A 14,647-nucleotide genomic window follows, 5' to 3' on the forward strand; every position below is an offset into this window, starting at 1 on the left:
TCTGATCATTTTAATGCTAGTGTTTTTTTAATATTAAATACGGTAGTTCCCATTTTATTCTCAGAAATCTATAAAGCTTATCATTTAATGAAGGTCTTGATGTTGGTGGTTTACTTGATTCCGACTGAAAAGCAAATATAGTTTTTTTATAAAATAGTTTAAATAAAATATTATATTCTATTCTATTTTGTACTGCGTAGGAATGGGACTTTTACTGTAAAATTTCGCCCTAACTCTGCGCTTTGATGCGTCATTCACGTTGCGTAGTAGTTTGCAAAACAATCGCAGTAAGATGGCGCTGTCTGGCGGGGCGGACAGAGGATCCCACAGCATGGATAAGAGCATCACACTCCCCCCAGATGAAATTTTCCGCAATTTAGAGAACGCCAAGAGGTTCGCTATAGATATAGGTATTATCACATGCAAACTCGTACCCTTGTTTTTTCTCAAACGTAGTAACGTTAACGTTACAGTCACTTGTGGAGTTTGTTGGGCAGGGCTGCGTTCAAATTTGTTAGCGCGTGCTGCTAATCTGACAGTTTGTTCAATACATGTGAGGAATAACAACACTAACATTATTTATGAAGACTTTGAGGCTGTAAATATCCACTGAATAACCTTCATTAGATAAATATAGCGGAGCGGAACGAGGACAGGTTTTTTTTGTACTACTGGGCTGCAAGTGCAAACATGTCATATGTTTTAATGAACCTAAACAACCTGATGTAATATTTTAATAACATAATAGTAATCGTATAAGAGAATGTTAAATGTATATGAACATTGAATAAAGAAACAATTTACCTCATCTTATCTGACAGGTGGCTCTTTGACAAAACTGGCATATTACTCCACTGTCCAGCATAAAGTTGCCAAAGTCAGGTCGTTTGATCATTCAGCGAAGGTAAGCTTGCAGGTAAGACTTTTTCACTCCATGATTACACATAACATCAGGGGCCCTTTTTGGAGACAAGGGAGGCAGTGTCAGAAAATCTGATGAGAAAGTCATGTCACCTTTAAGTCACCTTTATTTATATAGCGCTTTTAACAATACAGATTGTGTCAAAGCAACTGAACAGCATTAATTAGGAAAATAGTGTCAATAATGCAAAATGACAATAGTAAACACAAATTTTTCAGTTAAAGACAGTTCATCATTGAATTCAGTGATGTCAACATCCAGCTCAGTTTAAATAGTATCTTTGCAATCAAGTCAACGGTATCGCTGGAAATGAAGTGTCCCCAACTAAGCAAGCCAGAGGCGACAGCGGCAAGGAACCAAAACTCCATCGGTGACAGAATGGAGAAAAAACCCACATCCGCCATTAAAGCAAGTAACAGTGAATAGTGTATTAGTAACGTAAGCGATATTAGCGGCAACCACGCTGGCGTGCTAGCGGGCTATATGCTAATAGCGGACTCGGGAAGTCAAAAATAGAACTAGTGATAACGAGGCGCTCTGATTGTTTTTGTTGTAGAATACGATAGGGGATATATTCACACGTTATAGAAACGAAAATGATGGTGTATAGAATTGATTTTAAGATAAAAAATTAGACGACAAAGAATTAACTTGACGGAGCTCAAACTCAAAACACACGGCAGCAACAAACAGGAAGTGTGTGTGTTTCATGTACTATACAAAAAGTAAAACAAAACAAATATTACATCTTGTTAGATTTAAAAGACTCCTATTATTCTTGTGTACATTTTCAACTTCCTTTAGTGTATAAAGTTGCTGTTTTTTGCATGAAAAAGATCTGCAAAGTTACAAAGCACAAAGTCCACTCCAAAAGAGTTTATGGGCCTGTCCCAATACCTACACTTGCAGTCTTGGCACAATTAAGAAAGCATGCACATGACAAAAAATAAAAATAAAAATGGCAACACTCAGTGCCGTTAATGCACTCAAAATCCACACTATCTCTAATACAGCTTCGGTGTGGTATCCCGTCATTCATCATGTTCAGGAACTCACAAGCCCCAAAAGAGTGAAATGTTGAGGAAAACTTTGCGGTGTAATTAATTTAATTAGATATCACATATAATTTGTGTAAAAATGTAGTGTTGCACAATTTATTGTAACAAAGATGTGTATGTGTATTATGTAAAACATTTCAGCTGCTTTTTATCGCTTGATTAGAAGCACCACAATTAAATTGGGTCATTCATAGGGCCATTTACTAATGAACAGAAATTTAGATTTTTATTTTAAAGTGCAAAGTATTACATATACACAATGTGTAAAAAAAATAAACTATCAACTTTGCTTGCATTTTTACAATACTACGTTGTAAGTGTGTCCCATTGATTCATTAAAAGTCCTACACACACTTGCGGTCTTCACGACCACTTAAACACTTGGGCCAAATACAGGAAATACATCATGTAAGTATGTGTATTATGTACATTTTTATTATGTATTTCACAACAGAATTTCTCACAATAAAAAGTAAAAGAGCATAGTGGTCATTAACTGTTATAGACGATGTTAATGGCATATGATCCCAGTCTATCAAGGTGTTGAAGGATGTATTGCAGTCCCTTTTTGACTGCACAGTGTTCAGATGGTCATGAATTAATGGTAATTTTAAAATTTAAAAGCAATGCCATAGAGGAACTGTTTTGGGTAGGGCTGCACGATAAATCACATGCGATTGTCATGTGATTGGTTCTGTGATTAGTAGTAAATCTCCATCACGTGCTTTTAGATGGAGCGGCATTTACTACACAGAGCCATAGTTCACTGACAAGCTACGCAGTATCGCGTTCATAATCTAATGCGATTCATCTGCGATTATGAACGCGATATTGCGTAGCTTGTCAGTGAACTGCGGCTCTGTGTATTGAATGCCGCTCCATCTGAAAGCACGTGATGGAGATTTACTACTAATCACAGAACCGGCTTTACTGACAAGATGCACATGACAGTGGACATGTGATTTATCGTGCAGCCCTAGATATGGGTTTCCCAAAGAACAGTGAAGAGTTCATAAAAAAAATCCTTTGTGTAAAGAACATTTTATATAATTAAAAGGTTTAATGGATGTTACTTTATATTAAGCTTCTTTGCATTAACATTAGTTAAAAGTTTTATAATTATTTAATTGTATATTTTTTCATGTTACTTCATTCTAGGAAACAGAAGGTGACCCTCTTTATGAGATATCTGTACAGGAAGAGATCACTGCCCGTCTTCACTTTATCAAGTTTGAGAATGCTTACATTGAAACCTGCCTAGATTTCATTAAAGACCACCTGGTCAACACAGAAACCAAAGTCATCAAAGCAACTGGTGGAGGGGCATACAAGTTCAAGGACCTGATAGAGAAGAAGTTAAAGCTAAAGTAAGTGAAATTTTATAGCTTACTGAGAATGATACAGACATGCTTGGAGTTCAAGGATTTGTTGTAATGGTAATTCAATTGTATTTTTTTGTCTCTTAGAGTGGACAAAGAAGATGAAATGACTTGTCTGATTAAGGGATGCAACTTTGTTCTGAAGAATATCCCCCATGAAGCTTTTGTGTATGCCAAACATGCTGATTCTGAATTCCGGTTCCAGAATACACATCCGGACATCTTCCCTTACCTGCTTATAAATATTGGATCTGGAGTCTCAATAGTAAAGGTATATCTGTACTGCACTGGATCTAGATGCCTCTGTTGTATTATACACACAAAACAAAACAAATCCTGAGTTTGCAGACTTTCTAAAGAAAGCACCTATGTCCTGTTTTTGAAGGTTGAAGCAGAGGACAAATTTGAGCGTATTGGTGGCAGTTCTATAGGTGGTGGCACTTTTTGGGGTCTTGGAGCTTTACTTACAAAAACCAAGGTGGTTCATTATGTGAAGTATTACTAGGAATTTCTACATTTTTGTTTTTTCTTTATTTTTTTAAAATTCACTTAATTTTTTTTTTATCCCTTCCCATTCTCTTTCTTAGAGGTTTGATGAGCTTTTGCAGTTAGCATCCAAAGGACAACACACAAATGTGGATATGCTTGTTAAAGACATCTATGGAGGTGCTTACGGGTCCCTGGGTTTAACTGGAGACCTCATTGCAAGTAGCTTTGGGAAATCAGCCACCACAGACAAAGGTAAAGCAGAAGAATAAATACAAAAGTGGTTTGATTGTAACATGAGGCAGTTTATTGTATGGCCTGTTTTCCTCACCCAGGAAGAGTCATTTGACCCTTCACCTAGTTTGCAGTGTTATTAATGTGAAATGAAGCCAAAGGTCTTTGGTTTCACAAAGGCATACATGAGGAAAGTGTAACAGAGTTGCAGTTTTACTAAGTAACATCTGCACCGTTTTGCACCATGAATTCAAAGAATAGTTTACATAGCAGATCTCACTTACTTGGGCATTTTGTTGTATATTTCTCAGAGTTCTCCAAAGAAGACATGGCGAAGAGCCTACTGCACATGATAAGCAATGACATTGGACAGCTTGCCTGCCTCTATGCCAAACTGCACAACCTTACCAGGGTCTATTTTGGAGGATTTTTCATTCGAGGACATCCCGTTACCATGCACACCATCACCTATAGCATCAATTTCTTCACTAAGGTCTCCAACCTTTTTTCTTAATTATAATTCTGTATCAATAATGATTACGTGAGTGTTTGATACAATGATTAATATTGTCAAATTCTGTCAAATATTTTTTATTTATCATTGCCCCAGGCACTCGATTTCCTATCACCTAATTCTCTTTCTTCATGCGTAATACAGTAATAACAATGACAGTATGTTATCCCCTGCTTACGTTCTCAGGATATAAATCTTATTACATATTGCTGTGTTATGTGAGCATTTTGGATAAAGAATTGTGTTTTTATTTGTAGGGGGAGGTCCAGGCTTTATTTCTAAGACATGAAGGATATCTTGGTGCTATTGGGGCCTTTTTGAAGGGGGCAGAAGAAGACAGTAAGCTATTGTTGTGTACACAATCAAACTTTAGTATTTGCTGTAGTGAGTGTATTTTGTTTAACCTACTTATTTCTTTGTGTTAGATCCTAACCAGTACAGCTGGGGAGAGAACTATGCTGGCAGCTCTGGTCTCATGAGTGTGTCTCCAGAGCTGAATCCTGTGCAGAGGGCTCGTAGTGGAACGGTAATTTGCACAAAAGATGAGGCCTCGAGTAAATTTGCTGTTGCAGTGTTTTTTTGTTTTTTTTTTGCATATCTTTTTTGAAAGCCAAAGTAGATTGTACTTGGAGTTGAATTCTAAATGCATTATATTTATGGATTTGGCCAAATGAAATGCATGCTACTTATCTTTCATGACCTATTTTATGTTCTCTGAAATGTTCTTATTTCATCTCTTTTCTTTTTTCTTTTCTTTTCCTCTTCTCCATCCGTCCATTCATTCATCCATCTTCTCTATCTATACCCTAATATTTTCCCTTCAGTTTCCAGTAAGTACATTTCCATCCAGGTTTTCTTGTGGTTTTCTCTGCATGCTCTTTCCTTTGGGGGGAAAAAAAAAAAAGTAATCTCTGGTAGCAGAAGGTTTTTGTATCATTATGAATGTGAAGTTGCCATGGATATTATTCAGTGTGATGCACTTATTTCTCATGAGTGTAAACGGTGCAAATTATCTAGTTGTAGATGAGAACTCACTGTCTGGTATGTTTGACAGTTGCTGCTGTGGGAAATTTGTCATAAAGGTAGCGTTTTGATTGCACTGTTAGGGCCCCTTTACACAGAACATGTTGTTGTGTTCCACTGCGCTGCTTTTTACTTGTTTTCCAATGCAAACATGCGCTAAACAGACATCTTTAACTGTTGCACCGCTTGTCATTGTTTTTTCAGTGTCTCACACATGAACGCCACATAAATACTGTCTAAATTTAAAAGAAGTTTAGCTCTGAAAGATGTGTCTCAAGACACTGCCGCCTTGTCCATTTAGCAGCCCTGTAGTTCTGCAGTTGGATACTGTTGCATTGGTTGCCGTGATTTTGCCAAGTAAGACATGTTCCTGGATCAACATTACTGTCCAAAAATATAGACTAAACCCAATCCCTACCCCTAAACCTAACCCTACCCATAATTTATTCCTAAAATCAGTGTGAAATGATAGCTGATTAACAAGGGTGTAGAAGCACCTAATCCTGATCGTAAGCCTAAAACAGATATTTCCTGAAAGTTATCCCTCAATTCTGATTGGTTAATTGGAATGTTGTTCCAGGATCAACAAGGATGTTGATCCAGGAACACGTTGTACTTGGTGAAATCACGGTCACCCTGTTGCATCAGTGTGAATGGCCCTTTTGGGCTATAGCCACAAATAATGGTTGGTTTGGGTGGTGAATAGAGTGCTGCGGAGATGACGTGTTTTCGTAGGCCAAAACTTACCCATCTTTTTGCAATAATAATTCTTTTAAATTTCATGCTGTTGCTGGTAGGGCTGGCGGTATATCGAGTTTGTACGATATATCGATATTTTCTTTATAAGCGATACGATATGAGGCAATACCGTTTATATCGATATACAGTAGTTTGATTCGAGCGCATCTGAAAAATATAGCAGAGGACACAGACTGAGCTGCTGCGGAGAAAGTGTATAATACAATTTGTTCTAAATATGTGACAAGCTTTATATTAAGGCCTTTTAAAACTGGTAAGACATAGTATAGTTTATAGTTTCGCATAGTTAAGTGGCTCGGCCCGTCATATGCTCTGACAAAAAGGCTGCATGACAGAGACTGCTGACAGAGACACTAGGCTACTCGCGTTGTTTAATGTGTTTGAGATGTGCTGTTTCCCTTAATGCATAACTTACATTTCACAGGTATATTCTCCATCTGTAAATGTTAGAAAGTCATGTTAATATTTCCATTTTGCTGTCAGACTTCAGTGAATGAGCACCGCCACGCGCATGTGCGCCAAACAGACAGAGCTCAATTAAATATGAGCGCAAAAATTCTGACTAAAATATACATTTCGCTGAAATATTTGTAGTTGGACAATAAATGTGACATGTAGAATTTTAAACCTACAAGTAAGTCTATTTTTATGATAGCACTAACTGTAAAGTGACTGTAATGGGGTAATCAAAATAGCCTAACACAACTCTGTGCTTTTGTTCTTATTTATTTTCATCTTTATTTTAGTGAATTTAACTTCTGCTTTAAAAGCCTTTTTTTGGTTTTTAGATTGCAGTGTTACAATGTTAGAATGAAATGTGATTTTAACCCTTTTTTGCACATAATATAAAGGCTTACAAGGTTACATTCACTTTATTTGTTTTCATAGCCTTTAATATGTATTGTTTTGTTGGACAACACTGGACAACATTGGACAACACATATATTATATTAAATACAGATTTTTAAAAAATCCAAATCCAAAAATGAAAATACCGAGATATATACCGTATATCGCAAATTGGCCAAAAAATACAGAGATATTAATTTTTTCCCATATCGCCCAGCCCTAGTTACTGTAACACTCTCTGTAAAACTCCATATTGTAGTAATTTATTGCCTTCCAGGTCAATTGGGCACCTTTTTAGGGGATCTGGATGTGCTGCTGTCCTTATTCCCTGAGGATGGCAGCCCACTTGTAGTCGCTGGTGACTTCAGCATCCATCTGGAGAAGCCTTAGGTTGCAGAATTCAACTTTCTTCCATCCTCATTCAATTTTAAATGGCTCACCACCACGGGAATTGAAAAATCTGGCAACCAGCTCAGCCTCATTTACACATCCAGCTGTGTCACAGAAAACGTTTTGGCAAAACACATTTCTGATCATGTCTTTATTACTTTTAATTTCAACTTACTTCTTATGTTGCCACCAACCCCCTGCCAGTTGTATTCAGACAAAACCTACGCTCATCCTCTCTTCCGTCTCCCACCCAATTCTCACCACTGGATGTGAAAAGTGCTACAGACTATATCATCACTTTAACTTCCTGTCTAGGCGATATCTGTCCTCTCTCCTCCAGGCCGCGTGTACTACCCCCTCTAATCCCTGGTTATCCGATGTTCTCCATGAACACCGGTCCAAACTCAGGGCTGCAGAGAGAAAATGATACAAATCAAAAGATCCAGCTGACCTGAGTATGTATCAGTCTCTGTTTTCATCTTTTTCTGTTATGGTCCACACTGCCAAAACTTCTTATTTCTACAAGATTAACAGCGTTTCAGATGCAACAATCTCTTCAAAATCTAGTCAAAAGTATCTAAAATTCTCCTCTGCAGTCATTCTACCACCTACTCTCTAGCCCCTGTCCCCTCACACCCCTCTATAAGCCATTTCTCCTACACTTTTACCAGCACTCGCACACATCAACACATCTCTCCACACAGGCACTTTCCCCACCATGTTCAAGCAGATTCGGGTAACCCCACTGCTTAAAAAAACTACACTAAACACTATACTTATAGACAGTTGCAGACCTGTCTTGCTCCCCCCATTTATAGAGAAAACTCAGGGCTCAGGGCAGGGTTCCTCAAGGGTCAGTTCTTGGACTCCTCCTGTTCTGCCTATACACTACAGCACTGGGACCCATCATACAGGCACATGGTTTCTTGTGCCATTGCTCTGTTCTATTTTTCATTTCAACCAGATGATCTAATGGTAGCTGTACGGATCTCTGACTGCCTGGTGGACATCTTGGTTGAAAGAACATCACCTCCTGCTCAACCTGGCAAAGACAGATCTTCTTATTATCCTTGCCACTTTGACTGTATATTTTAATTTCACCATACAGCTAGGCTAGGTTTATCAACAATAATACCATAAAGATCAGTCAGAAGTCTTGGGGTATTCTTTGATGACCATCTGACCTTTTAAAGATCACATTGCAGAGACGGCACAATCATGCAGGTTTGCATTGCACAACGTCAGGAAGATCAGGCCCTTCTCAACGGAGCATGCTGAACAACTTTCTGGCAACATGTCCAACATGTACAATCAAACCACTATAGATGATTCAGAACGCAGCAGCATGATCTCTCTGCACTGACTACTGGATGCGGCTCGCATCAGGTTCAAGACATTGATGCTTGCATACAGAACAGCCAAGGGCTCTACATCCTCCTACCTTCATTCACTCTAATGAGGCTACATCCCCTTCAGAAGCTTGAGATCTGTAAGTGAGCAACACCTCATGGTACCATCACAGTGAGGAACAAAATCACTTTCCAAAACGTTTTTTTTTTCTTTTTTTCTTGTTGGTCTCCATCTGGCACACAGAATCCCTGACAATATTTAAGAGACAGCTGAAAATTCTTCTGTGAGCACCTAATTGCATCCTGCAAAAAAAAAAACTCTCTGCTTGCTCTTTTCCTTAATTCCACACTGTTCTATCTGATACTTTTCTGTACAATGTCAGAAATGTATTACTAGCACTTCTCGTATTTATTACTTATGATGAATCGCTTGTTGTATTTCTCATTTCATTATTACTGTGGACAAAAGCGTCTGCTAAATTAATAAATGTAAATGTGTTGGGTTTTTGTCAAGGGATCCAAGGTAATGAATAACTTCTGGGTTGGTCTACAAAAATGTATCACTTCAGCATTCTATAGGAAAGAATGAATATTTATATCCTGAGTGAACTCTTAAGTTAGGTTTGTATGCCTGTTTTATTTTTTTAACCTCTTCTTGGTATCATCAAATGTCTGCTGGGGAATTATAGCTTTTCCTGTGCAGATGAATGCACAAATTGCCATTCAATGCGTTGTGGGTACTTACTTTTCTTTATTCATTGTCTCCAGTTTGACATGTTGGAGATGGACCGTCTGGAGAGGCAGCTAGTCAACCTCCCCCTGCTGCAGGACCCGACCTCTTATATTCCAGACACGGTGGACCTGACTGAGGATGCATTGGCTCGGGAGCACTGGCTCTACTGCTTTGAGGAGGCATTGGATGGGAGTACTGGCTCTACTGCTTTGAGGAGGCATTGGATGGGGTAAGACCTCCAGGCTTTGTATTTTTGTCTTTCATTTTGTGACTTTGATTATTAACTTGCTATGCTAACTTTTTAGAAAATAAATATGTAATCTCACAACTCAGCATAAAGGCCGGTCAACTTTGCGACTAAAAGGGGCGTTCACCCTGCACTTTTCTTTCCATTGACTTCCATTCAAACGCTTGCAAATGAGTCAGACCGGAAATGCAAAACCCATGCGAAAAGTTTCGTATTTCGCTGCGTTGCAAAGTACATGCTTGGTGTGAACTCTGACCTGCGAATTCACATCAGGTGAAACCGTGTAACCAACAGCAGATCGATACGTCACAGCATAACCTCGTAGCTGAATTAAAAGAACATAAATTGAAAACTGCAGCGCTGCAGGAAAGTGGAGTAGATTGTATGTTTTTACATTTTAGATGTATTATTATGTGTTGTGTTGAATTAAAGTTTTTAAAAAGATGCTGCAGAGCATAACGTCATATTACGACCGAAGCAGCATTCAAGGAAATTTCGCATGCTCAGTCTAATGTGACCGTGACTGTGACCGAGATTCTTACCAACAACCCACCCACTGTGACTTGAATTTCTGTTAGTTCAAATGTAGAAACAAGACAGAAATAACTTTCTGGTCGGGTATATGTTGATATGTAGATGTTTTGAGGTCACTAACCTGGCAAACTTTGTAAAAGCAGGGCTTGCAAAATGTCAAAATCCCTGGTAGCCCTTCGGGCAGGTACTCTTAAGAATTTGGTAGCCCGAAAATTAATTAAACTAGCCCAAATAAAAAAAGATTTTTTTTTTTTTAAATATAGAAAATCAGATAGGAATTTTAAATGTCAATAAAAAATATTTTCAGTACACAAATATCAACAACTATGAAGGAAGGAATTTTATTTCACTATTTACAGGGTATCTGCAGAATTGTTACAAATAAATTTAATTCAATTTATGACCCATTTTAAGAGCTGCACAAGTAAAATGAACCGTATGAGTGGGGTTGGACAATGTCTGTGGTAACATACAGTACTGAGCCATAAAATTACATGATTTACAGTTCAGATACAGGTTTTCACAAAAACAAAAATCTTATTCAACTGCATTTCAGCCTTTAGACCATTTTTATGAAAAGGGATAAATCAAGCATATAAATTGTCAATTTAAAACGTATAAATATTACTGTCTTAATTGTTTAGATTTTTAGGAGGCACATTAACTTCTTTCTCATTTACAACTCCTATGTGTTTGCTGCGTAAAAACATGAGTTGATATTTGCATTGATCTGACCATAATCACAAAGAAAGGCTTGTTGGAAATGCAAATTCATTCTCTGCCATGAGGTGGCGCTTTAGGAGCGCTGAAATATTGCGGTTTCCCCGGTAACGGCTGTACACAAAGCAGCTCCGCGCTCATAAACGCTGTTTATCAGGAATTATAGGTAAAATGAAATTAAAAGGCCAACGACACGCTTCTGAGGACAGTCAGTTCCCTTCAGATACATTCAAATAAAGACATCCGCGCCGCGTTTTGACTTGAAACGTGCAGCGCTTATATTTATTCAATGGCATCATTGCCTTTTGAAGTTTAATCCGGCCGTATCGCGACTCTTGTCTTTCCGTCCCCAACTGTAAGACCACTTGAAATTATAATTAAGACATTTCTTATACCATTTAACATATTTAAAACTTTTTATGGCCTTAAGTTTGATACAACTCACTTTAGGAGTTTTTAAGGACCCGCGGGAGATCTGCATTTAAGATAGCCCGTCGGGCAGAGTGGTGATACATTTTGGTAGCCCGACTGGAAAACACAATAACCTCGGGATGTCAGGCTAGCGATTTTGCGAGCCCTGAAAAGTGATTAGTAATAATTCCTTACATTTATATAGCGCTTTTCTGGGCCCTCAAAGCACTTTACATAGAAGGGGGGAATCTCCTCAACCACCACCAGTTTGCAGCATCCACCTGGATGATGCGAAGGCAGCCATATTGCGCCAGAACGCCCACCACACACCAGCTTATTGGTGGAGAGGAGACAGAGTGATGAAGCCAATCAGTAGATATGGGGATGGTTAGGAGGCCATGATGGCCAGAGGCCAATGGGTGAATTTAGCCAGGATGCCGGGGTTATACCCCTACACCCCTTTAGTACTTTAAAGCTGCAGTCCGTAACTTTTTTTGGTTAAAAATTATCCGAAATCAATATTTGAGCAAGTACATAACCAGCCAGTGTTCAAAACTGTCACCTTACTTAAGCTTATAATAATGTTTATATTTTGAGTGGTACTGGTAGGAGTTTGCGGGACATTCGAGCATGCTGCCACATCATTACGTCACGTCTGTAAACATAAAGAAGTTGTCCCAGCTAATGGGCTATATCACATGCGAGTATGCTGCAGGTGATGGGTCGTTTATAGCTTTTTCTCACAGCAGCTGGTAAACTTAGCATTTTCAGGGCTTGACATTAAGCATTCTCATGTGGTTGTTCTTCGGACAAGTAAATTTGTCATTTACTTGTCCAAGTATAAAAGTTACTTGCCCGAGAGAAAAAAATACATTTAAATTGAGTTATAAATATAATTATTTATTGTAATTATACAAAACATAGTATAGTGTTTATAGAGTATATGTAGTAGATTTTGTGAGCATGGCACATTTAGTTTATTTAGTTAAATTTTTCTTTTTAAATAAAATAAACAAAATAATAAAGTGAAATCAGTATCAACAAAATTCATCTTTGCAATGCAGAGGAAACACAGAAGCTGCATCTGAAGTGGAATAGATATACATTCTAATTTATTGAGATGCACCTGTATTTACCCACTGTTTAATGCAGCTCTGAGGGACATGGAATGCTTTAACCTGCAGTTACAAATGAATAAATAATGTTTTGATACATAAAACGTTAAATACTGATATTTGAAATTATAAAAAATAAATAAATAAAAATACTTTGAATGTGAAATTAAAACCGCCAGTAGGTGGCATCAAGTCACTGCTAATAAGCGAGTCATTGCGACTGAACCGAATCATTTAAATGGTTGATTAATTCAAGAACGAAACACCGTCATGTTGCTCAGAGACGCAAAACAGTGCTGTGGCTGTGTTTGGAATTATTTCTGTTGGCGAAATAGAGCAAAAACAGGCAATATGGTGTCTAAAACGCAAGTCTCTTAATATTAACTTCTTGTTGTGTAAAATCACATTTGTAATCATGCTGATTTTTGGAGCAAAAAAACGGCACTCGATCTTTGTGTGATATTGTTTAACTATATGAAATGATATAAATATATACATTTTCTGATATATATGCATATATCTTGAATTTTCTGATCATTCTTCATGTATTTTAATACTGAATCATGCAGTGAAAGAACACACACATGCACTAGTCTAACCTACTAGACTTCTTTACGTAGGCCTAATGTATGCGTGCACTCTGTAGGTGTGTTTTGTTAGATTTTTGCAATATACTCGATAATGTCAAATCGCACATTGTTAAAACAACAATTACAATATTATCGCAAATGATATATATCACACACCCCTATAAAAAGGCTATATCACAAATAAAGGCAGTTATTATTGTTTTTGGTATTGACATTTTCAAGTTACTTGTCCGATTGGGCAAGTAAATTTCTCTTTCACTTGCCCGTCTAAAACGTTCACTTGTCCCAGACAAGCAGACAAGTGTTAATGTCGAGCCCTGCATTTTGATGGCGTATTGTAATCCAGAAAGGATTGTGTTTATGAAACACATGTGACTGAAATTAAATTATATTCCAGCTTTAAATGTGCATCTGGTTACAGATAGCCTGGGATTACACAAGATTTGTATTTTATAGGGGTCATCGGATGCCCATTTTCCACAAGTTTGATTCTTTAGGGTCTTAATGAAAAGCCTGTAACATACTTTGGTTAAAATTTCTCAGTGGTAGTGTAAAAAACACCCTTTTTACCTTGTCAAAATCAGCTCTGCAGAAATCAACCTGTGTTTTGCATGTTGCTTTAAATGCTAATGAGCTCTGCTCGCCCCGCCCCTCTCTTCTGTGGGGTGACAAACCGTGCTCTGAGAGACTGTTTACTTTAGCCGCGAAACTTGCTAAGTAGCACGTTATTATGATAGGTGCGTTCGACTTGAAGCACCGCTACAGACGGCAGTCAACGAGAGTAGCCGCTTGCAGTCAGGGGCGGAGTTGAAAACGGAGCCGTCAAGCCGGACACTTTCTGCTCCCGTTAGTGACGCTAACGCGGTGTTTGCATACTCTATCACAGATGAAGTGAATTAAATGCAATATTTGTCAAATACACAGACGTTTCAGAAACGTTTTCATGAGCAACAGAAACACTTTTTATATACTGCTTAATTCAGCGCCATCTGTTCAAGAATAAAGTTCAACATAAATATATACTATTTAAATACTAATAAAGTGGGGGTATATATGCTTTCATGATAAACGTGACTCAATATAACATTGCGACTACAGTAAAAAAGCTTTTAATGTTCTAAAAACAGATTTATGAGCAGTATTGGATTTGAAGATGTTAGAAACACACGTCATTGTTGTCATGTGGTGAATTCGGCCAATCGTGAAACAGCTGTGTCGTCATCAGCGCTCCTGCAGTCGCTCTGAAAAAGCTGCGCCAGCTGAGTCAGCCGGCTGCTCTCGAAACGATATCGCGGTACTTTGATGCCACACGTGACAGTGACGTAGCGTCGGCG

The 14,647-nt window shown here is 38.0% G+C and overlaps 1 protein-coding gene across 1 annotated transcript; it reads left to right on the plus strand.

Moving 5' to 3' along the window:
- The first annotated feature begins 268 nt into the window (after nucleotides 1-268).
- Nucleotides 269-9,929, plus strand: LOC107669004 (pantothenate kinase 4-like). The gene is made up of 11 exons (XM_016461094.1): nucleotides 269-410; nucleotides 822-904; nucleotides 3,139-3,347; nucleotides 3,447-3,630; nucleotides 3,745-3,837; nucleotides 3,947-4,100; nucleotides 4,391-4,572; nucleotides 4,851-4,932; nucleotides 5,019-5,119; nucleotides 5,418-5,423; nucleotides 9,732-9,929. Exons 1-11 carry the CDS (start codon nucleotides 293-295, stop codon nucleotides 9,927-9,929), a joined length of 1,410 nt encoding a protein of 469 aa, XP_016316580.1. The 5' UTR covers nucleotides 269-292.
- Nucleotides 9,930-14,647: the final 4,718 nt, after the last annotated feature.

Source organism: Sinocyclocheilus anshuiensis, unplaced genomic scaffold, assembly GCF_001515605.1.
Source record: "Sinocyclocheilus anshuiensis isolate Anshui unplaced genomic scaffold, SAMN03320099.WGS_v1.1 scaffold192, whole genome shotgun sequence".
Lineage (NCBI taxonomy): Eukaryota > Metazoa > Chordata > Actinopteri > Cypriniformes > Cyprinidae > Sinocyclocheilus > Sinocyclocheilus anshuiensis.

What these genes read in the sequence shown, in the direction of transcription:
- LOC107669004 (XM_016461094.1), top strand. Translation starts at nt 293, where the DNA reads ATGGCGCTGTCTGGCGGGGCGGACAGAGGATCCCACAGCATGGATAAG. An exon ending in CGTTTGATCATTCAGCGAAG is followed by an intron (nt 905 to 3,138) that starts GTAAGCTTGCAG and finishes ACTTCATTCTAG; the next exon opens with GAAACAGAAGGTGACCCTCT. An exon ending in GAAGGGGGCAGAAGAAGACA is followed by an intron (nt 4,933 to 5,018) that starts GTAAGCTATTGT and finishes TCTTTGTGTTAG; the next exon opens with ATCCTAACCAGTACAGCTGG.